The 23223-nt window shown below is 38.0% G+C and overlaps 1 protein-coding gene across 11 annotated transcripts in view; it reads right to left on the reverse strand.

The window, feature by feature from the left end:
• Positions 1 to 23223, reverse strand: part of dab1a (DAB adaptor protein 1a) — a 519346-nt gene that overhangs the window by 107675 nt on the left and 388448 nt on the right. Inside the window, exon 1 of one of the 11 annotated variants that reach the window (XM_022665947.2) lies at positions 17138 to 17551. The exons of the other annotated variants lie outside the window; for them this stretch is intronic. Coding sequence (XP_022521668.1) covers positions 17138 to 17141 — 4 coding nt within the window. The 5' untranslated portion in view covers positions 17142 to 17551. Of the gene's footprint in view, positions 1 to 17137; positions 17552 to 23223 lie in introns of those variants that run through there. 11 annotated transcript variants of the gene reach the window in all.

Consider the following 23223-nt stretch of genomic DNA (forward strand, 5'->3'; position numbering starts at 1 on the left):
ATTTTAAAGAAGTAATGTTTTTGTTTGAATAATCTGACAGCACTTTCTCTCAGACTGCCTGCCACAACATGGCAGCCTGCGACAACTGACAAAGCGCATCCCGTGTACGACAAACCTTCTTCCTTTACACCAACCGCTGTTAGCTTTATGACAAGAGTGTCAGCACGGCACCTCTAAAGTCAAACTGACAATGCCAAATAACGTGTTTTGACGAAATATTGAGCATCCCTCGGTTTCTAAACGTTTTACATTTTTTAGACTGTAGGTGTCTGACAACACCAGCATTTTCCTTCATGCTACTTTTCCTTTGCACAATCTGCCTCCAGTGAAAGACAAGAGCGTGAGAAAGGCCTGCAATTCTCTTTGCTCTCCGTCTCTCTATCTCTCATACACACGCTACAGCAGATCTCTCGGAAGATCTAACCATCTTTCTGTCTAGAGCACTTGCAGCGCAGAAGGAGCTGGGAGATACAGTGCACTGCAACGGTTCTGCCGCAGGGTGCAAAATAATCATTCATTACTGTCTTGTATCAGTAAGCTTAAGTATGTCATTGCATCGCATTACAGAACCATATTATTACACATTACACCCTGTATCGCAATGTCAAAGATGCTCCGCTTCTGAATCATCCATAAAGAAGCAGAACATTTCTGCAAAGAATCAGTGAGTGAGAAGAACCTTATACACGTATAGAGGAGTGAAAAAGTATTTGCCCCTTACAGACTTTTTTTGTTTTTGCATTTTTGTCATACTAACGTTTTTCAGATTATCAAACAGACTTTAATATCAGACAAATATAACCAGAGTAAATATAAAAAGCTTTAAGTTTAATTTCACCAACCACAGCCAGGCCTGAAAACATAAAGCAGCTAAAAAATCTCAAAAAGCAACACATTTTGCCTCAATCTGAATACATTTAAAAACAAATGAGAAAACAAAGTCACTGACATTTGTCAGTCTGGAAAAGGTAACAAAGTCCTTTCTAAGGCTTTGAGACTACAGTGAACCACAGTGAGAGCTATTCTACACAAATGGAGAACACATTGAACACTGGTGAACATTCCTAGGAGTGGCCGGCCGGCTGACTGTAATTATTTCAAGAGGGAATGGACAACTCATCCAGGAGGTCACAAAACAAAAATACAGAACTACATTTAAAGATCTGCAGGCCTTAATTGCCTCATTTAAGTTCAGTGTTAATGATTTAATAATAAGACAGAGACAGGTCGAAAATGGTTGCTCTTCCAACAATTACAACTGTTTAAGAACCTTAATTTTTAAGAAGGTACACTACACACTGACTGGTCAGTTTTTTGTGGTCTATAGGGGTTCTATCCTCTTCAGCTACCATTGGAAATGCATCATCATGCAGGCCTTCTGCAATGTCGCTTATAAAGAAAAATTGTACCTTATGTTTCAGAATTAATTCAATTTAATATGATCTGTATATACCTATGCAGGAAGGAATGCAGTGTGGTTAGCATTGTTTGCTAAACTTTCTGTGATTTAAAACTCATTGTCCTAGGTGTGGTAATTGACTCTTGATAGGAGTATCTGGGGGAAAAAAAAATAAAAATAAAACACTTCTACTGAATGCATTTATCTTTTTGAGGTTGTACCATTGATGACACACAGCTTGTGTAGTCCCTGTAGATCAAAGTGTACTGCAAATTTCAACTTCAACTAGAGCAGTACAATGATGTAATATCCTTGATTTCAGAAGAAACAATGAATGAGCAAATGTCCTGTTGCATATTATGCTGGCAAATATATGTGCCTAAAATGAAATCTCCCTGCTCCACAGTGTGCATCTCGTCTCAGCAGAAACTGCTGACACTGGGGTCAAAATAAACTCTTCATTTCTGTCCCCTCAGCACCATCCCCATAATCCTCTCTGTCCCGCTGTCCGCACCCGCCGCCAACTCATCTCCTGAGCTGTGGGGCTAGCACGTTGGCAAATTAGCCTTTTACTCCTGCCAAGAGTCATACACAGGCATACACATACATGGAGAAACTGAACCACTGCTATTCACTTCTCTATCCCAGAGAACAGCACAATCACCTGCTGAACTCAGCCTTCCTCTCTTCAGCCACATTCATCATCCCCCAGGCCCACAGGGAGCTGCAGCATCAACTACAAAGCAGACAAATCTATATCTACTGCAGCAGACAACAGCCAAGTGCTGGTTGACTTTGGACCTCAAACCCACATTGTGTATGTGCTTCTCAATTACGATCAGGAAGGATATTTCTAGAGTGATATAAAATATAAAATCTCTTTTTATTGTTGCACTTCTCAGATATGAATGCAATTACAGTAGCAAATTACCTTTTCAAATACTTCCAAATGCAGCACAAACGTTAAAAGGGAACATGCACTGAAACATTACCATTTATAAAATAGAGGAAATGCAGCTATTACAGTGCAAAATGAATCCATAATATAAAAACCAAAAGGGGAAACATAATCATCAAGAATTCTTTGCACTTTTTGGTGCAAGTCAAACATTCATTTCTTGAGTGAACGTAAATGAGCATCTCAGCAAAGTCAGAAATTCAGAAAGAAAACATAAGGGGTAGAAAATGTTCTTTTTTCCCCCCTTATGAAGAGCAGCAAGGTGAATTATTGTTTGGATTAATGATCAACTTGATTGATGCTATCTCTATTGGTCTATTTTGCAAACACCATGCATATGAATATTAAGAAATACATACAGATAGCTTTCTATACAACAGAATCTACGTTCAGTTTTTTTTTCCTTTTTTTTTTCTTTTTATGCGTTTTCATCATTCAGGTCACTTCCCTATATATGATTTACAGTACGTTCATAAAGAATGATAAAGATTTACTGCATACTACTATAAATGTCTGTAGTTAGAATCTTTGTGTCAGATCCTAGTCCCATTGGTGCTTAATAATTAACCAATGAGATGAAAACCTGCCACAGCTGGTGTAATACTTGAGCAAGGAGGGATTCACTACTGTATAGTGCATAATAGTGCATACAGTCATGTGTGACACGATTTTACTGAGAGACATACGTACAGTATATGTACTACTTTAGAAAGTAGTAAACTGAATTCTGAACTGAATTTCTTTTTAAAGACAGAATTTGAGACATTTTAAGCTATTTTGAAACATTTACATTTACATTGAATGATTAAATGCCCTAATCCAGGGTGATTTAGAAAAGTGCTTTGTTGTTTACTTTGGAAATATCCCTAGCTAATTTGTAGAGGCTAGAATCAAGCTCAGATGCTGCTAAACACAAAGGTCAGTATGGATACCTAACATATATAGACTCTGGTGTTCGGACACCCAGTGGAAGTTCGCTCAACCACCTTGGTGTCAGGAAATGCTCCAAAATTATTAGGATTTATATTAAATATATATTATTATTTGCCATCACATTTTGTTCATCTTTTTATAAGCGATTAGCAGACAATGTGTCTTATAGTGTAGTCAGTTAAAACTTAATCAAGTCTTAATAATTAACCATTACTGTATTTTTTTATTATAAGGTGCCCCATCCATGAACATCGATTTGGGTGAGTAGCCCCGGTAAGCAGCACTAGCCAGCCGTGTTTAGCAGCACTAGCCAGCCATGCTTAGCGCTAGTAAATGCCGCCCGATAGCAGTAGACTGAGGAACCCTGAGTGTTCTGTTAACCCAGGGAGCTATCAGCTAGCAGTTCATCCCAAGCAGCTTGTTTTAACATGGTAAACACACAGACTATGCAGGAGGAGCCAGTGGTGCAGTTAGCAGCTAATGCTAATGGTGCACTGGATTGTAAGGCACACTGACAATTTTTGGTAAAATTAAAGGATTTTAAGTGCACCTTATAGAGCGACAACTACTTGTTAGTTCCATTAGTTTCATAAATAAACTAAGCTACAGTGAAATGCATGTCTAGACTACATTAGATTGTTAAATTGTTCAGTTAAAATTAAGCATTTAAACAGTTAATAATTCAGGGCCCTCTATCTCTAGACTAAATACTGTCCTACACCAGCCAATTAAACTGTGACCCTAGCGTTTAAAGTGTAGCATACCCACACACAGTGTGCTGAACAGAGTGTAATCAATGTGAGGCAGACTCAGATAACACCGGGACAAGGCCCTGAGTGGTGTCACTGCACACACTGCTTTGTGGGAAGTGTAGGCGATCAATATGAGGACCCTGACAATGAGAGACAGCGTGTGCCTGAGGCTATGCACAGAGGAGACAGGAGAGCAGGTGGCCTCGGAGGGGCACGATTACGGGACCAAAACCTATAATGGGAAGCCTGTGGCGAGTCAGGAATGAGTCAACTGCTCTACAAATTGATCTGGAAAAGGTCTTGAGGAGTTGTTAACAGATACTGTAAGTGACACACACACAGACCAACAGCTTGTACGGTGTGTGCATAACATGTGTACGTTACACACATACACAGTTCACACAGTCACAAGTACCTATCATAATGGGCTCTCTCAATGTATCTGACAATGTATAATAGGAAGAAGATAAATAAGTAAGTAAAAAAAGTTACTTATTTTTAGTTTTTATTTTAGTTTTACTAGTATTATAAAAAAAAAAAAACAATACTGAGATTTTGTCTTCCTCTTCATGAACGGGTTATAACTGATTATATGAACTTGATATATATTCTTACTATTAAGATTTATTTTGTTTAATTGAAAATCAAAAGTGTCCTCAAAAAGTCACTGATAGAGTATACCATCATTAGAAGGCCAGGCCTGACTGGTGGAAGAGGTTGTAGGAAAGTGAATAATCTAATAATCTAAGTATTATGTAATATTTCTTCTTTTGACACTGATGGAAGAAAAATATAAAAAAACTTATATGTAAACTAGTAAAGATTAAACATGTTGAAACAAAGCCAAAAAGAACAATATAATTTAGCCTAATATAATTTCTTACAATAAGAATAAGTTAAAAGTGAACTTATAGGCGATATGTAAGAAATATGAGGCATATTAACTAGATTTAAGACGATTTATTTGACAAAATCTTTGTTCATAGTGTATGAAATCACCCCACAACCTGTCCTGGAAGTGACAATACAGGTTAAAATTAAAGTAAGCGTAAAGTTAACATAATAAATAAATCCTAGAAATCTGCTACCCAAGATAAACTCAACAAAATTCACAAATACACAGACATGCCAAATGTCATTGAAAAAAAACACGCAATTCAAATTGCCTTGCCGTGAGTAGGCTGGTCTGAATCAACCGTACTACAACCGTACAAAGTTCTCCTCCAATCAAAGAGACTTGAAAGAAGCACATTCAATCCTAACTCTTCCAACACTGGTAGCAGCAGCAAAAGCGTAATAGAGTCTCAAACAAAACACAAAACCACAAACACATATTTCCATCTCTAGACAAGCCACAGGTTAGTATTTATGTTAATCTAGGCAAGTTCTTGCTCTGAAAACAAAGAGAGGAGCGAAGAAGAGAGAAGTGGAGGAAATGATCACCTTTCCTGTCTTGGGGACAGATGGCGGCAGATGGGGTGAAAAATGAGTCAGCAGAGGGTGTGCATTTGTGCATATAAATTTGTGTGTAAATGTGTGTAAATGTGTGTTTGAGTGTGTGTTCATGTTAGTGTGTGTGTGTGTGTGTGTGTATACTGGGCTTGATCCCCTCCCATCCTCTGATGTCTCCTAAGGTCAGGCCTCCAACCACATCCACGCTCTAAAGCGGGCGCAGGACTTTAACACATGCATGCTGCTAAGCCCTGGGGCAAGTCCAGGGTGACTTCCACACACACACACACAGACACACACACACCCCCTTTCAGATGAGTCCACAGGCGGCAGCCTTTGAGGGTGAGTGGACCATGACCAGTCATCCTCCCTGCCCACAGAGTGGGTCGGAGAGGAGAAGCAGAATTCTGATGAACAGCTACAAAGAGGAGACTACGCACTAGCGCACCACTGAGCACAGCGGGCGCAGCCAAAAGCAGCTCTAGAAAGGAGCACTGACTTGCTTTTCTCAGCGTTACTTCTTCTGCTTACAAACACACATGCACTTGCTTTATTCATACAACAAATACCGAGATGGGGAAAGGATTAGGGCCGTACTTTGATTAGACGCAGGGTTTTGCCACAAGTAACAAAGCATAAAAATGCATCTCCCTCTGCTGTATAAAAAGGCTGAGTCTACTTTGGGCAGTGTACCCCTTGGTGAGAGATTGCTGACTGCTAGATATGAATCCCTTATGAACTCAAAGACATTTTGTCCAGTTAACAGATTATTGGTCTGAAAGAAACAAGATGGTCATTTTATCAAACTGCCCGCCATCTATGGTGTTCATCAGCTAGCCACCATCGCCTTATTTTGCAGTGGTGTCATTAAAAATTGAAAACTGCTATGGACTACTATTAACTGCATTAGCAACTGTCTTAGTGTTCGGTTTGCAATCTGGTGAGTGTCTGCTGCAAGTACAGGTCTTGTAGAGGTCTTGTGATGAGCGCTTTAATCCTGTCTTTGCTGTGAAGCGACACACTGCCCCAACAGCTGGTGTGCTCTGTGGACCCATTGCATATGCTAGTCAACCACCTGCAGTAAGGTTATGATGGACACTAAAGACCAACTTATACTTCTGTGTTGAATGTACACTGTAGCTTAACACACACCTCTTTGGAAATGAAAGAATGAATGAAGTTCAACTTATGAATAAAGTTCAACTTATATAGCGCCTTTCTAGAAACCCAAGGACGCTTTACACACAAGTACATTACACATCAACACTCATCCACACACCAGTAAGAAGCGGCAGCCAATAGTACACAGCGTACTCTTAACAGGAAACGACCGTCCACCTGGAGGACTGCATCGGCACTACAGCAATTACCCAGAACAGAGCGACAATCCATATCTGGGCACACAGTCATACATACATTTACACACACAAACTTACATACATACCACCCTCTTTACACATACACACCAAATCAATTTCAGATTATCCAATTTTTCTGGGCAATTTAGAGTATCCAATTTACCTGATATCCATGTTTTTGGAATGTAACTATCCGTTGCCTGACGCAGACAGCCACAGCTGTGATTGGTCCGCCGGGCCTAGCGTCCCCTCCCACACATTCCCGCCCTCGCTGTTTAAACTGCAGAGCTACACAGAGCCGCTGATACTACACGTATGCAGAAGTACAAACAAGCTCCGCTACGTTGCAGACTCTCACTGAAGACACGTAGACTACGGTGTAAGTCTGACACAATAGTATAAATTGGGTTTAACATTTTAACAGCTCAGTGATATGTACAGCATGCCCTGTGGTCACATCTGTTGACTTTTTGTCGAGGCAGAGCTTAAATTTGCCATTTTACAGCAGGAAAATTCTTGTACACACACAACAAGGACTGTCTTTACAATTTATCGCTAATTAAGCAATGATGGGACCAACTTACACAGTATAGCATGGTATCATTTTAAGACGGTATGATGGCGTGACAGAGACAGGTCTTCACTATACATTCTAAACATGTTGAAATGTTTGACTGTGACACACATTAGTCATTACAGCCAAAAAAAAACCCTACAATTCCATCCAATTCATTCTTATTTCTTCACTGTATAAATGGCCAACCTGAGCACAGAACTTTAACACGCCTGAGATGGCTATAATAATTCCCTAACTATTCTCAAACCTGTGTGTGTGTGTAGGTGTGTGATTTATACACACAGTAAAGTTGTTTGCACACGCGTGTTTGCATGTGTGTGTGAATTAAGTGAGTGTTTGTGTTTGCATGGTGTGACCTTTGTAACGGCAGACTGAATTAATATAACAGCAGTCGAGCCGCCGCCTACAGTCTAACTCCTCTCCACCCACAAGTGGAGAGAGAGAGAGAGAGAGAGAGAGAGAGAGAGAGAGAGAGAGAAAGGAGAGAGCACGGGAATCTTCCATCCAAAACCCATCACTCAAGCAGCACCGCACTGCACAGCCAGCTGCTAAGCCCTCCTCTCACTAAAACACACACACACGCACACACACGCACACACACACACACACACACACGCAAACCTGCACACAACATGCTGACTAGTAGATGATAAATGAATCGGCAATTCACTCCTCTCTCTTCCACCTTCACAATTAATTAGGCTCACTGGCTCTACATCTGAGAGCTTCTGCCTTGCACACAAACACACACACAACACACACAACACACAAACAGTATTTACTAACAGTTTTGATTTGATACCCAATTTTATATCATGTCTTCTCTGTATATGACCGACAAATATCTGAGCTGTTTACATTTTCTTTGCTAAATATATGTTTTCTTATTATTTTTTATGTAAATTAAACCATACGGACAGTTTATTTGGGTTTATAATGTGGGGAAATGCTCCCCACCTATTCTTAAGAATAGGAGCACACTGCACTTTTATTTTGTAGTGGGAACAGCAGCAAACTTGATAGTTGATCTGCTACCTAAAGTCTGACGGCTGCATTTTTGCCTGAGATTAGTGCATTTACTGCAAAAATGCATTCTGGGATGACTACCCGAGATATACAGTGTTGCTTAAGAGTTTGTGAACTCTTCAGAATTTCAGAATTTTCTAATGTTTTGGAATGGCCAAACTTGTATAGTTGGGTTCTCCAACTCTCTAATGTAACAGTGCTTCAATTGAGTCTACAAGAACACAAGTACAAGTACAGAACACAGATCAAGTATCAGCTTTATTTTCTGCAGCCTAATCACAGAAAGGAGGCGTATTGCTATACTGCCAGTCTAATATTAATTACATGCCAATTACTTGCACTCATGGAGTAGAACCAACCCTCTGCTGTGAGAATACAGATCCAACAACAGAAAAAATGGACTAAAAATACAAATACGTCCTGAAGTATATGTATATTTTATGAAACAACACATATTTACTTTATGTTAAGCTTCTAAAGAACCCTATACTGTATCTTGAAACCTCTTGAACATGTTGATCCCAAATATATAAATTCTTTTAAAAATATACAAAAAAATGAAAATAGAACATGCAAAAAGAAATATAATGTATAATATAATTTCTTATGAGAAAATTTGATTGGCCCTTTCAAAAGTTGTTTATACTCCCTTGGCTTCAAAAACCAAGACCCCAAGACACTTTTTGCAGAAAATCAGCATCCCATATTGCTGCAAAGGAATTCTGACCCATTGCTTTATATAGAACTGCTTTTAGACCAGATCATTTGAATGGTAAAAAAATCATATTGGATATAGGTTTAGTGAAATGTATTCAGAGTGTGTACAGAGTCTGGTGACACATTTATCTGAAACCATATCACAAAGGGAACATTATGTTGACAGCCCATTGTTTGCTGTTAGCATTTTATCCAACAAAATAGGTATGAAGAGGATTTTAAATTTTAACTTCAATTCAGGCGTTACTAGGTGCCTCAGAATATTCTCTAGTGGGCAACATTTGTACGTTTCAAACAAACCAGACAGACTTTCATAGACTACACACTAAGGGTATGGGTAAAACTGTGCGGATTTTAACCACTGCTTTAATGACAGCCATTACAGAATGTTCTAGCGCATACTGTCAGAGAGCTGAGCAGCACAAAAAAAAAAAAAAAAAAAAAAAAAAAACTTCTTTCAGTTCTACAGTGATTGGGGTGACTATGTAGGTCAATCTGCTACAATAAGCAGCAGTCCGTCAGCATCGCGAAGACTTAATTAGGGCCAAACTGTCATAAATTTAAAGTTTCCTGTTCAAAACTCCTTTTGACATCCAGCTATAGCTCTTCCACACACAGTATGATCAAAAGTTTCTTCACTTTTATCCACGCTCACCCAATGACACGCTGTAAAGTGGAGAAAGCTTTTAACAAAGGCCAGATCCTCCAGTCTCCAGCGATCCACCACCGTACTGAACTTCAGCATATGTACGTCTCTTTGAACACATCATTTCAAATCAATGAGGCCTTGAACTCCATTCTCACGTTCTTCAAAAAGTACTTGGCTTCTACACAAAGAGACTTTAATGTCCGTCACGCAGTTGTTTTTAAACGAGCATCTAAGTTGCGCTTTTATCCTGTTGTTCACTTTAGCTTTTGTTTGGGTTGTTTTTTTTGTTTTGTTATTGGAGCCACCAAACCTGGATCTTCTTGCTTGTTCAGAGGAGAAGTTTCAAAGTAGGGAAAGGGGTCAAGCACTGAGGACATGAGACATGAAAGACATGAAAGAGAGTGAAATGCCTAGCTCTTTCCTCTTTCCTTCAGCTCTTCATCTTTTGTCGTCCCTCTTGTGGTTCCCGCCTCACTTCGCCACCGCTGTTCTGAATGCAGTGTGCTTAATGAACGATTGCAGTGGCGCCACTGCTCTAATCAAGGCACCAATTACCGCGCACATGTTCCCTTAGCAGGGTAAACACAATTACAGCTATCTGATTAACCAGCTACCAAACAAACCCACCATGTAACTCTCACACCCTCACACACACCTGAATCCGCCAAATGGGCACCGGGATGTCGGCTCCCGGCGTTCACGTGTAAAGCAGAAAGTGTTTTAAGAGACAACTGATGATTTAGGATGATCTAGGATGACACAGCTCCCAAAGTGCAGACTCGCTATGACAGCTCCATAACAGGACAGCTGTGGGAGCGGCTGATTGATGGCTCAACAGATGAGTGTCATTGATTTCGGAATCAAAGCAAATCGTAGGTGGCTACTAAGCTTTGTTTAATGGCACTGATCTCTACATGTCTTCTATGCTTATGACAAAGCTATTTTCCACACAACTGAGCTGTCACTGCACATCAATTCACTTGCTTTCAAAAAAGGGCATGGCATAAACCCTAAAAATGGGACCTTTAAAAAAGTTATTGAGGGTAATGATAACAAACTAACCTTTACACATTTTAACCCTTTAACCCCCCCAGCAGCGAGACCTGTGGAAATACAAGAGTCTGCCTTACATTTAGATTAAAATACCCTATATTAACTGGAAAATATATACACCTGATACTGATGGCTGATAATGTGTGCAATAATGCGTATTTTTGAATCGCTGGGCTTATTTATTTGTGGGACTGCGTCTTTGCCTGTGCCTGTGTTTATTCACTGTGCCTATGGGATCCAGCACCCACCAGTGGTTTATAATGACATCGCATTTGGTTTGTATTTGGTTTTTAAGCTCTGCATCATTGCTAGGTTACCTGTATGTGGAGGAGTAATACATGGAGAGCTTCGGTTACAGTGCATTACCGGCTGATAATATCACTCATAAAATGCCTGTCAGCCAATTGCATTGCAGGGTCAGGACTAACTGTGGTATGAAATAGTATATTTTATCATATAATCTGTATAAATTACTGCATAACCTACTGTCTTCCAAAGAGTTACTGCAGTCAGCGCATAGAGCACTTTATCATATATTATACAATTTTGCATATTTTAATTTTACTTACACTTGGTAATTTTGTTTTTTGTATTGTTGCTTGCTTGTAACATTTACAGTGCATATAACTTATTGAACTTTTGCGTCTGTACTTTTTATATATATATATATATATATATATATATATATATATATATATATATATTTTTTTTTTTTTTTTTTTTTTTTTTAACATTCTATAAATGTTGATACCTGCACCAAGAAAAATTCCTTGTACCTTTCGTACTTCTGATTCTGATTCTGATTCGAAATGGCTTTATTGGCTGTTGAAAAGCACCAGCATCTCTGATGGTGTCGGCCTGGTTTTTAAGAGACACTATCACCGAGAGGTCAGGAGCGATGGCCACGTCCGAATAAAGCGAGTGATTCAGCAATGACACATGACTTCCATTAGGCCCGAATGGAGACGAGCCAATGCCTCGTCACGAACGGGTGCAAATTTAAACAACATTCATTTGTGATGAATAATATGCACCCTGCGGCGTTTATGATGCAAATGCGGCGAGAGCTTTTGATCTGCGCGCTCGTGTTTGTGTGTATTACGGACTGGAGAGCAGCGGTTACTATGGAAACCCGGAGCTACGGATGTGGACGCAGTAAATGACATGTTAGACATGACATCCAGGGAGGAAACGTCCTTTCTGCACCTACAACAAACACACACACACCTACACACAACACACACACACAGACTGGGCTCCTCAGGGATTGTCTCTGGGTGCGTATAGACGTTGTGCATTAGATGCTGTTCTCTTTGCTCTCTTCTTTATTGTGTTCTTTATTCTGATCTACTGGCTCCCAGGAGTGTATAGTGTTCTTTCTGGTGAGATGCACACACACACACACAACAGACACACACACCTGAGAAGACTCTTAAAACCCTAAGTTACAATCTAGCCTCCCACACATGCTCAAATATATAGCATGCTCTCCTTCTCCATGTTCTCCTGTGACAGACAAACACAAACTACCTCCACTGCGTACACAGATGCATCTGATCGATTCGGAGAACAGCTGAAAGAAATCAATATGAAACATTGTTTTTGTAATATCATTGCATTTAATGTCAACACATGCCTTCCTATTTAATGCACAACCTACATCAAAGATAGTAAGAACAAACAAAGCTGCATTACACACTATATAAAACATTGCACACTAATTCCTAGACATAAACGTCTGCAGAATTAGAAAGCAGAACACAGCATTGTATTATATTTTATATATACTTACATATACTTATATATGGTAGATAGGTTGCTTTATCTACATCTTTATCCACATCACATCAGTCTGCTACCCAAAAGCTTAACCCTTAACATCAAGTGATACATTTACGTTCCCTATGTCCACATCCACTTATTAAAACTAGATTCTACAAAAGTAAGGATTTATATACAGTGGTGAAAAATATAAAAAATATAAAAAATATTTTTTTTTGAGCTTTTGCTGAAACATGAACAGTCTATACTTTCTATGGGAGGTTTCTTTTAAAAGAAAAATGCAGAATATTAACCAACAATCCAGAAAAAAAAAATAATTTCATAAAGGCTAAAAATTAACATGTATTTGATAAATAAAGTAAATATTTGATCCTCAAGCAAAATGAGACTTAGTATTGGTGGAGACTCTCTTGTTGTTAAGCACAGAGGTCAGAAGCACAGTGGGTTCTTGGTGTTCTTTGGGTCATATTCTGTATTTTTCTGCCTCCAAACAAGGAAACATGACACACATTCCTCTGAATTTTCTGAATCATTCGGTTGTTTTTTGGCAAACTTCAGAAGGGCTGTACATAAGCAGAAGAGACTGTGCTCCCAGCTCCCTTGAGATCATTAACAAGCTACTTTCATCTCATCTCCTCAAAATTACCCTTACCCCAACGTGGGGGCCAGGAGTTTTGCTGTTTATAGTGGATAAAATACAAATAAATTTCAATTAATCAAATACAAATTCATTCTTAACATTTAGTGATTTTTTTTTTAAATGTCTGTGGATATTGTGTCTTTTCCTGGTTGGTTAAAATAAACCATACAAACATAGACTGTTCAGGTCCTTTAAAGGAAGTAAACTTACAAAATCATACATTATTTTCCCCATTGTGTGCTCATGTTCAGAATAATACAATTTATCAGCATGGGGAACTTGAGCGTTATATGCTAATGTGTTGTCTTTCACTACCTAAAAGGTTTTATTAATATAATGAAAAGTACGCAAGTAATCAAATATTTGAAAGTAGCCTCCTCTGAATACTAGGACAACAATGTTGGTCTGGTCAGAAAATGCCCCACTGTATAGCACTTTTTTCACCTTAATTTTTTTTTGCTCTAGCATCATTTTGGGCTCATCACTGCAGGCGTGTTGTAAAGCACATTCGCAGCTGTGCCAGTGCTTCTGCATTCAAAGCTACAAAGGGTTAACATAAGTGGTACTCTAATTTCTCAGACTGAAAGGGAGTCTCTGCTCTGCTTGTCCAGAGCGAATTCAGGTTTATCTCCTATGACACTTTTACTCTTGCATGGCCACAGCCTGTGTGACTCAATAAGAACACCTAGTGACTCAGTAATAACACCCAGAGGCCATCGCATACAAACACATGCACACACACACACACACACACACACACACACACCGCCCGCAGCCACAGACTTCTGCAGGATATGCCAAAAGTTCATGTGCAAAGACATAGTGTCACCAGGGGCGTGTTAGTGTGTGTGAGTGGCCTACATGTTGGTATATTCTGAGACTTGGTAGCCTGTTTCCAGGTCATCATCTACTTAAATTGGGCTTGTGACAAACACACACAAACACACACACTCTCTCACACACACACACACACACACACAAACACACTCTCACATCGGCCTCAGTCATATTCAGCCTTCAGTTTTTTGGCAAGCAGGCCAGGCAGACAAATAAAATATTCACACTCTCTCCAAGCCTCGAGTCGAATCGCACCAATAGCCATGCTATATTTGCATGATCTTAAGACTAGACCAAGAGGTCAGTTAAAAATATACTTTCACTCTGCAGAGTATATAAAGTACATAATTCTACATATTATGCAATATATTTATATATTTATACATTTGTTAACATTAAAATAGATCTGTTTAGACACATAGAACTTACTGTAAATAGGCCAAACACTATTAAAATAAGATACAAAAAAAAGCGAAGAGCATGGGTCTACTTTGCATTATGGGAGAATTTTTAGGACATTTTTACAGTGTAATTTTATGTTCCCAAAAATCCCTACTGTTGTAGAAGGTAATTTTACAAAATTTGTAAAATGTGACAAATGCAAATCATTCTTTGACTGCCCCTCGTGGACAGATGTACACATGCATTTGTTGACAAGTGGAAGTAAAAAAGCAGCAAGTAAACTGAAGCCGTACAGCAATATCACATCATTTTACACATATTACTAATTACTCTGGTTCTACAGGGTTCCACAGTTCCCACGAGTGGTCTTGTGATGCTCCAGCAAAGAGATATTGTGCAGCATCTTTACTCAGAGTGATAATGACAGTAGAGACACTATTCAGAGGTATTATTATAATTTTTCTATTGAAAAATAAGAGCAACACTGTTTTTGACTGTTTTGGAAGAAAAGGGGGTACACAATCTATGACACAATAAAGCAATACAGATCTTAGATTAGATATATTGGCTAGATCTAAACTCCTAAACTCCCTGATACATGTGTATACACATATATATGTCCAGCATGCATACACCCCCACTCATCAAAAACTTTAAGATAGGAACGCGCCAACGTATAGGGAATGACAACTGGCACTTATTTAACGTTATGCCCCAAAACACTCCCATGATTCATTCAAATTATTCCATGCCTTTTATGCATGTTTTGCATCACATATGGTGAGTTCAATAGTTTTAATGACATTTTAACAAGAATTCAATTATAAGACATTTTGTAACTGAAAGGGTTTCCCACGTTAAGACTAAAATGTTTAAGTGCTACATTTAAAAGTGTCATCATAATACTTTTAAGAGATACTCTTCTGTACATGATGAGCTACAGCTTCCTAGCTCCATTTATGATAAGATAATTGCATCCTACAATATATCTTGGGCATGCCAGTCAGAAACCCTCTGAAAAGGCTGTTTTCCACCAGATTCTGGCACATCTGAGGCTCCCTCACAAGCAGGATATGAAGAACATTAAGGCACACAGCTCTCTCTGGTCTTCCCTTTGATAAATTCAACAACCAAAGTCATGGTTTGTGCTGATAAACCACTAAACGTTTCATGTGCTGCTTTCATGTGAAGAGCTAAGAGAGTTACCAAAACAACAACAATAAAAAAAAAAATCACTATGTAAACCTTAAACCTCAGATTTATTTTTTTTTTTATATCAGCAGCATAAAGACACGCTTTTATCTCAAATAATTCCAGAGAGCAAGACAGAAGAAGATGAAAGATTGTGTTTTTTAAAAGAAGCATATAGTAATATTTCTCTTTGTTTCTTCTAAAGGCTGCTAATGGAACCAATCCATCAGACCACATCACTAATGGTATTACAGTGTTCTTGCATAACATGTTTAACCCTTTACACTCCGAATTTACACCTAAAGTCCTGTGTGATTATTTTACTTATAGGCTGCCTATTCAATTTTACTTACAGGACATGACTCAACAAGGCTGATCTAATTACACACATACAGTATATATAATACAGCAAGGCCAGCATACACACACACACAGCTCAAGTGCTAGTCATGGGCTTATCTATCACACTGTAATAATGTTAAAATGCATAGCTACACAGCTGCTGACTAGGGTTAAATATGGGAGGGGGGTCAAAGTGGAATGACAGGCAATTAATTTAGACAGCCCTTATCATAAGAGCAGAAATTATGTGGGCATATATAATAAGTTTATTATATGTGTAATGTCATTTTACAGATATAAGCTTATTTCACCCAATTCTTCACCAAAAAATGTGAGCAAATGCACACATACAGCTTGTCTAGTCTGTGTAGAGAAAGTCTGCCAATACAATAGAAATCTCAAAGGCAAATAACCATTAACTTATTGGCACCATGCCTGATGCCAGGCGTAAACTAAAGGAGTATAACCCCCTATTAGAGACAATAGAAACAGTTACTCCAGAAAAAGAAAAAAAAAGGAAATTATTAGAAAAATATTAAAAGAGCAAACAACCCAATACTTACTGCCAATTATGTAGTATATTAACCTATACAACGCAATACAGTGTATACACGAGTCTCCTGCTGAGATATGGTATATACAAGTCAAATTGTGATTCAGTAACAATTTGTGCACCTTTGAATTACTGCAGATATTTTCCTTTTCAAGTCTTGTATTTTTTGTATCAGTTATTTGTCTTGTTTTTTTCTTTTACCTTATTTTCAGCTAAATTCCACACTATGTACACAAAGAGACATAGTACGCTGTTTAAAGAAATCATTAAATACATAATTGAAACTATATTGCCTGAAATGATAACAGAAATGTCAGCCCATACTTTTGATACGATTATGATGAAAGTAAAACAATGAGTTATAGTTTTTTTAACTAACAAGTGCATTCTGATGCAAGACATGCCAGTCTAGGAGCATCTCTCTCTCTCTCTCTCTCTCTCTCTCACACACACACACACACACACACACACAAACACACAGTTGAACAATTCTTCCGCTGCGTATTATTTGCTTACCCATCTCAGCAGGCTGTGTTGAAATGTGCTGTAATTATCCCTGATTGTCAGAGAGAGAAATCAGACGTAAATGTTCATTTAATTACAACTGGGTGGAGAGGGAGACCGAGTGAGATGGAGAGAGATAGAGAGAGAGAGAGAGAGAGAGAGAGAGAGAGAGAGAAAGAGGGGGGAAAGTAAGAAAGAATGATAAAAAGAGAGAGAAGACTCTAGGCCTGCGGGTCTGGAGGAATGAAGCGTGAAGCTCTCTGCAGGAGGCCGCAGTCTGTTTGATTTTATTTCCCTCTGAGGAAACAAAAAAAATAATAAATCTGCCTTTAAAATGTGAAAACCTTGTGCAGTTACACACGCCCAGTGCCAAAGGTCCCCTCGCAACCAGATACACCATTACACATTACTGTCCAAAGGTCACCTCAAACAACTCGCATATGACAATTTATAAGCCTGGATCTTCCCAGCACACGAGTATCAGTGGAAGCTTCCCTAGCAGAGCCAGTTTCTCTGGTGAGGAGCCCCCTTCCCCCACCCATGCCTTAAAATCCTAATTACATCACCCTAAAGGCCGCTGTCGGAGGAGGGTCACGCTGGACAATCTGCAGCAATCAAAGGAAACGTCAAGGTTAAGGAATGAGATACAAAACATAAAAAATTATTTCCCATGCTCCTCGGCCCCCCGGCGTGTAATCAGAGGGTTGACGGAACATAAATTAAATGGCATTTCAATTAGAGGGGGACATCGGGGGCAGAAGTGGCCCCAGTGGCAGGCGTGTTGTTTGGATAAATTACAGAGCAGCTGCTGTAGCTGGTGCAGGGTAACAAAACAGCAGAAATGGTAGAAAGATAGGCAGTGAGTATGGCGGTAAAAAATAAATAAATAAATAAATAAAAATCTTAGATCTTATATGTGGCTGACACAGGTATCAAACCTTCTCTCATTGGAGAAACTCCCTTTTGAAATCCACAAAAGACACAAAGAATTCTGTAAAATTTGGTCATCAGTCTAGAAAAAAAGTAAATTTTATTTTGCCCTGTCTTACTCTTATTTTTTATTTAATTATTATTATTTTTTTTTTCTATTTCAGTTTAATTACTATGTTAACCTCTTCTGATACTGATTTGGCGAAATATTTTTAATCTCTTTTGATACAACTGTAATGTTTTTAAAATTCAAAAAATGGTTCTACACCATAAAAAGCTTAAAAACAAATGTTCCACTCCTAAATTGATTTATCCCATCAAACCTTACATCTCTCCAGTGATACGTTCAGTAGATTTGCACTGGTTTAACTTATTGTGACACTGCACAAATACATGTAATACAAATTCTATTTATTCTTCCAAGAAATTAAATCTAAATTAAATGTACTTTTTTTATATTGTTTTTACAACTTAAAGCAGCTTGAGTGAAATCCAGAACTCAGACAAAATTTCAACAACATGTAAAGCATAGAATACAACCGCCACCTAACAAGCAAACACTCAATCCACGCTGTAGGAAGAAACTTTGAGAGGATCCAAGACCTTTACAATATATATACTCATAGTAGTGACGGTAAGAATAATGAGCATGATGGTGATGATAATAATTAATGGTGCTAATATAATAATAAGAATATATTATATATTACATGTGAATTATTTGAGAGACAGCAGCTTGATGGTAATACTGATACTGATAGCTCTCTCCTAGGGCTGCCCACTAACTGATGGCTGCTCTCATCAACTGTTCAATTTCAACAAAACCTTAATCTTTGTTCTCTTTAAATCATTACTATTCACCTCATAATAATCACTATTGAAGTAAAGTTTCAGATCTAAATCTAGCAAAGTAGAGTATAAGCATGTAAAATTAGTGCATTACAGACTTTATATTTTATTTCCTGTGCATTATTTTCTCTATTTTCACTAAAAAAGAGAGAGAACAGGAAAAGAAATAAACAAAATTAACAGATACAAATTTTGGATTTGTATTCTTTCAGACATTTTAATACAAAAGATATCAGGTTTATAAAAGATAGAATGTGGATTAAAAGAGATAAAGTGGCTGCTTTTGTGTTCAATCCCTTAAATAGTCCAATAAATTTACAGTAACACATTATTTGGATTTGGGCTGCACAATTTGATAAAAAAAAATATATATATATAATATATAATATAAAGTAAAAAGTTTGGGCACACCTTCTCATTTTCTTTATTATTATTTTTATTTATTTTCTACTTTGTAGATTCATATTAAAGACATCAAATCAATTAGGGGACACATACAGAATTATGTAGTAAACAAAAAGCCAATTGATATGGTGATTTGGGATGAGCTGGAGCTTCACAGAGTGAAGAAAAAACAGTAACTATTGTTCAGCACCTCCAGAAACTCCTTCAAGATTCTGAGAAAACTATTCCAGGTGACTCTCCCTCAAGAAGACACTGAAAAAACATGTATGCAGATCTGCAATAAAAGCTAATTGTAAAATATATTATGATTTGTTCATCACTTTTTTTCTTTACTAATTCTGCATTCCTGTATAGTTTTAATATAGCCTTCAATATTTCATTTGCAATATATAAAACTTAACAATTACTAAAAATAGAACCATACATATATTTTACAGCCCTGATTTAGACTGACTGATGGTGCAGATGACTACTACTTACAGAAAGATGGACAGAGAATCAGAGACAGACATAGAAAGTCAGAAATAGACAAAAAGACAAACATTGTTCTGAAATTGCACATCACAGTGAAAGTTCAAACTTATCGAAAGAAAAAAAAAATCACTCAATCCACAGCAGCAAGATGCCACTTTAAAAAGTCATAGTGGAGAGTGAGAAAGTGGAGCGCATGGCAAACATTATTGCGTTTGTCTTTCATCACCCCCTCCCCTCTGCTGTCTGCCCTTTGGCACAGCGGGGTCTGTGTCTGATGTTGATCATGGCATGTCAGTAGAAATTACCAAAATGAGATTTATAAACTCATCTGTGTCACTCACCTCCCCTGATCACTGCAATCATTCCCCATAACACTTTACCACAAAGCTGAACAAAGGAGAGCAGAGACCACATCAAACACACACACACACACACACATCAGATACGCTTCTATACAGTACATCAGTCACTGCAGTGACTCAGCATGCAGCCTCCTGCTCAATAGTGTGCTATTGTGTCGTATTCTCATTACTGGACTACTGCATACATGAGGCTAATATTTACAATTACACACGTGCATTATTTACCATCAGCATTAACCTGTTAAACTCCAGCAGCTTCTAATTCCCCACTCATAGCTTTACAAGCTACATACTTACACACATTTATAGTTAAATTAGTACACTAATGTTAGGAAAGTGTTTTTTCCACTGCAGTGATTTTCACAAAAACCCTCAGTGCGCCTTATGCATCAATTCTACCAGTCAAGTTGTAAGGAGCAGTAAAGCCACTCTGCTGAAGTACAGCATTATACAGAAGTTTCAGTGAAGTTTCTTCAGTACTAGCATTAACATTAGCTGCTAACTGCGCTAAGAGCTAACTCTTTCCCCATTCAGAGGTAAGTATATCGGACTGTAGTCGGCATGTTTACTGTGTTAAAACAAGCTATGTGAGACGAACCGCTAGCTAATATCGCCATGGCTTACCGGAACACTCAAGGTTCCTCAGTTTTTAACTGTTGGACAGCATTTACTAGTGCTAAGCGCTGCTGCTAACTGTGGCTAGCAATGCTGATGCTAAGCATGTTGTTGAAAATATTGGAAATATAAGCTTACAGTAAATAAACAAAAGCACTTTATTCACCCAAATAAACAATATTAAACAAAGTTTTTAATAGAGAAATCTGTGTAGATTAACAAAATGGTGGCACCCTTGTTCCTTACTATTGTCACTTAAAATGAGGCTTATAATCCGGTGTGCCTTATATATGAAAACAGACCAGAAAATAAATGTTTATTGATAGAGCACCTTATAATGCAGTGTAGTTCGTAAAATATGATTTATGAAGCCAATTTATCTACAGACCAGTGCATAACAGTTTTTACCATGTGATTTGTAATGAATTAAGATGACACTATGAAATATAAATTAATTCATAAATCATTTTTAAATTTTCCAATTAAAAGGCAAATAACTTGAACAAATGAAACTGGCAAAATAATTACAGTATCAAATGTGAAATGTTTAACATGTCATCTGAAGATTCTTTGGACAATCATAAAAATAATAATAAAAAAAAAACAACAAAAATAGGAGTCAAGATATTATGCAAATAATATACATTTTGTACATTTACAGAATTTGCCTGTTTTTTTTTTTTTTTTTTTTTTTAAACAACTCATAATTTAAATATATTAAAGATGTCATGGTCAACATAGTGTTCAGCAAGCCTTGCTGTTATTGCAATTATTCTTAATGCGGTAGTGTTTTGTGCTTGTCTAGAAATGGCACTGAACGCCAATCTACACAGATTTATATTTATATATAAAGTTTTTGAATCAAACGTATGACTTTTCTTTGGCGGCACAATGTTCAGTACAAGTGAAAAACAGTCTAAAAAGTCTAAAACATTCAATGAATTCTTATTATTATTCCATATTCCGTTCCAAAAGGCAGCATTAAAGAGTGTTAAGTGGTGCTAACAGATTAAGTTTATGTGTAACAGACACTGATTGGTGGTTTGAGTTTGGACTGTGGAAACGTGGCTGCTGTGAAGGGTTTAAAAGGTTTAAGAGACTTACTCTGGCAACTGATTAAGTAGCTTTCAAACTGCTCTCCACTCCACACATGAGCAAAATCCTTCAGAGCTCATTCAGTCTTACTGCTAATTATCCAATCAGCAGTGGAGATCTCTCTGCGTGGCTGCACTGGGACCCTGCTGGTGGCACAGAGGTTTAGTGCCAGAACAGGTCCAGCTCTTAGCATTAGACAGCTAACACAGCGGCAATATGCAATATAGTCAGGCCACTAATGTTTCTTTGCATTAGCGAATGCTGCTGTGAGCTATTATATCTTTTTTATTATTATTCAGGTATTTTTTATGTATGTCACAAGGCTTAGTCTGTTAGTTGGTTTAAAATGATTAAATCTATGTAGCTATCTTTTACTACATTTCAATCTGTTATCACCACTGTATGAAGCAGTGCAGTAATGAGCCAATTCTGGAGCCCACAAACACATGCAGGTGTTATTCAGGTATTTGGACAGTATAGTTAGTGCTAGGGTTCGGAAATCTCATTGTAAATTCAAATTGCCTCAGAAAGTTTTTTTTTATTTTTTATTTTTTTATTATTTTATGTGTGACTGCCAAACTGCCACTCAGAGTGTGGGGTGGTTTTTAAGAGGCATTACTCAAATTTATAAGTGCAAGGAGATTTCTAAACAAAGATGCACAAAAAGAGAAACAAAAATGGTTAAAACAAAAAGAAACAGTAGGTATAGTCGATATATACGATTATATACAAGATGTTCTCCACAAAGCAAATCAGTCCGATTATTAACAGATTATTAGGCTGAAGGTGAACGTAGAACGGTTGTCTGAACACACATGCAGAGTTTTAACTTTCCAGAGAGAGTACTTTTCCTGCCCCGGTAAACCAACACTGCCTTCAATGGGTGACATGCCATGCCATTAAACATGAAACTAACAAACACAGATAAACAAATTACATTCATACGCTATTACACAAACATCACATCATGAAATTACCAGGTAAGTGATCACTAATGTCCCACACATTTATTAACCCTATCTTTCCTCTCTCAGGTTAACAAGTACCACAGGACCCGCTCCCTCCCTAAAGAAAAATCCATCCTACAAGGAAAAGCTGCCCTGGTTCACTTTGCCTCCCTTTCAGCCCCCCTCACCCTCCATGCAATAGGATTCAAAAGGTAACTACATACAACATTATACTCCTGATGGGCTACCTTCCCCCATCACAGATGGATGGATGGATGGATGGGTGGATGGGTGGATGGATGGATGGATGGATGCAGAAAAGAAAGAAGAGAGATGGTGGTGAGCAGAGAAGAGACAAATGGGCAGCTTCATGATCCGTTTCACCACTTAATAAACCGCTGCATCCCGATTCTGAAAGCCA

The sequence above is a fragment of the Astyanax mexicanus genome, chromosome 1 (genome assembly GCF_023375975.1).
Source record: "Astyanax mexicanus isolate ESR-SI-001 chromosome 1, AstMex3_surface, whole genome shotgun sequence".
Taxonomy (NCBI): Eukaryota; Metazoa; Chordata; class Actinopteri; order Characiformes; family Acestrorhamphidae; genus Astyanax; species Astyanax mexicanus.